The sequence below is a fragment of the Anneissia japonica genome, unplaced genomic scaffold, assembly GCF_011630105.1.
Source record: "Anneissia japonica isolate Jap-2015-1 unplaced genomic scaffold, ASM1163010v1 scaffold287886_len30810_cov159, whole genome shotgun sequence".
Taxonomy (NCBI): Eukaryota; Metazoa; Echinodermata; class Crinoidea; order Comatulida; family Comatulidae; genus Anneissia; species Anneissia japonica.
The window spans coordinates 19,761-21,549 of NW_022702241.1; the positions used below are offsets into that span (position 1 = coordinate 19,761).

The 1,789-nt window shown below is 47.3% G+C and overlaps 1 protein-coding gene across 1 annotated transcript; it reads right to left on the bottom strand.

Moving 5' to 3' along the window:
* Window positions 1–1,031: 1,031 nt before the first annotated feature.
* On the bottom strand, window positions 1,032–1,547 carry LOC117103812. Its single transcript, XM_033244435.1, has one exon. The coding sequence runs from the start codon at window positions 1,545–1,547 to the stop codon at window positions 1,032–1,034; it is 516 nt and encodes a 171-aa protein (XP_033100326.1).
* Between the last annotated feature and the right edge of the window lie 242 nt (window positions 1,548–1,789).

Genomic DNA, 1,789 nt, shown 5'->3' on the forward strand with positions numbered 1-1,789 from the left:
AACAAAATAAGCAAAACAAAACAAAAAATTACGTTTCTTTCGTCTTTTATTTATTAACCAAATTGCATTATCTTATTTATCTGCGAACTAAACAAACGTTTAAGACTATTAAGTAATAATATAAAAGAATTGTCCGTTTTGGTCGATGCGACGTACTTCCAGACGATCGTTATCCATTCTCGTCATGTTGGGCTCGAACCTGGCCAATACCAAAACGTGCACCGGATCGATAAGATAATTTTCTCCTCTGTACTTTATCGAACGATCCTTCAGATCGTTAATCAACTTGTAATTGAAAAACGAAGAGCCGTTCCGTTGTTTGCGGGAAAGATCAAAGACGACGATCCCCGTTCCATCGCGATGTTTGCGAAAGACGCGTGCGAAAAGCCGGTAACTGGAACTGGTATATATACGGCCGTCCATGACTGCTCGCAAGTACTGTGCGAAAAAAGTCTTCCCGGCCCCGCCACTTTTATCGACAACCCAGTAAATTTTGTGGTCGTGTACAGGCCCGGCCAACACATTCATCAGGCTCTCCTGCCACGGCCTCAACGCACACCTTTCGTATCCGTTTCTCTGAATCTCCAATTCCCGGCGGTTTCCAACAGTCCTCATCAAGTCGAAAATAGTTTTGGGGCGGCAATCGAAAGCCTGAACGCTCTCGCTTTTTTTAATACCTTCGTTGTTCTCAAGATCTATCGTGATATTTTTTACGGCGAAACCGTCGAATGAAAAGATGTGGGAATGTTTTCGAATTCGCTTCTCCTTTCGTTTAAGCAACCTCTTCTGCCTATTTTTTTGGAAACGTTTTATTTTCTTATCTTCACTATCTTTCTTTCGTTTCACCGCTTCGTTACGCGTTGAGTCCTCAAAATTTCCACAATAGATTTTATCTGCCGGAACCTCGAATTCCAACACGTGCTTCGATTGTTGCTATAACACGAAGATCGAACGGTGAAATGAGGGGAGACACTAAAATCGTTTATTTTATATAGTGGGAAAATGAAATATCTCCTGCTTGTCGGTCGCGATTATTCCAACTCGTGGCGGTCACTGCCGATCTTTCGGATACGCCACCTGTCGGCGGACATGGCGCGAAGGTCGGGCGGAAAGTTGGCGAACACAACGACGTGAGGCACTGCGAACAGCTTCACCTTGCCGTGGTACTTGGGGCTGAAGAGGCGTCCGTTCTTGAACCTCTCCATCAGTTCGTAATTCACGCGTTTCTTCTGGGAGCGGTGCAGGTCGAAGACGACGATGCGCTGTCCGTCGTAAGCGTACGCGGCGTCGGCCCCCTTCTTGCAGCCGTCGAACACGATCGCTTCCATCGACCGGGACAGGTATGACGCCATGAAACTCTTTCCTACGTTTCCACGAGGCTCGTGGTACCAGTAGACGGCGCGCGGGTCCGGTCTTCTTGACAGCTCGTCCATAAGTCCTTGTTGCCACGATCTCAGCACGACGGTGCTGAATACGTCGTTCTGTTCCTCGCCGAATGGCTCGGCGGCCACTCGATTGTCTGAGTCGGCCATCGATGGAGCGGACATTACAAGTTAATTTGTCGATAATGATCGGACGCCCGTGTATATAAATATATCTATGCACTAACTCCTTATACACATCTAGATGTGTATAAGAGACAGGAACAAGTCGTTACCTATGCGCACGGATCCAAAAAAGGCCCCGTTGAGGTTGTTCGACACCTTCCACATTACTTGCGCTACCAGAGGCAAAGCCCGCATAATGCTTAGGTGGAGCTCACCAAGTCCGCAGAAGCGATCACATATAC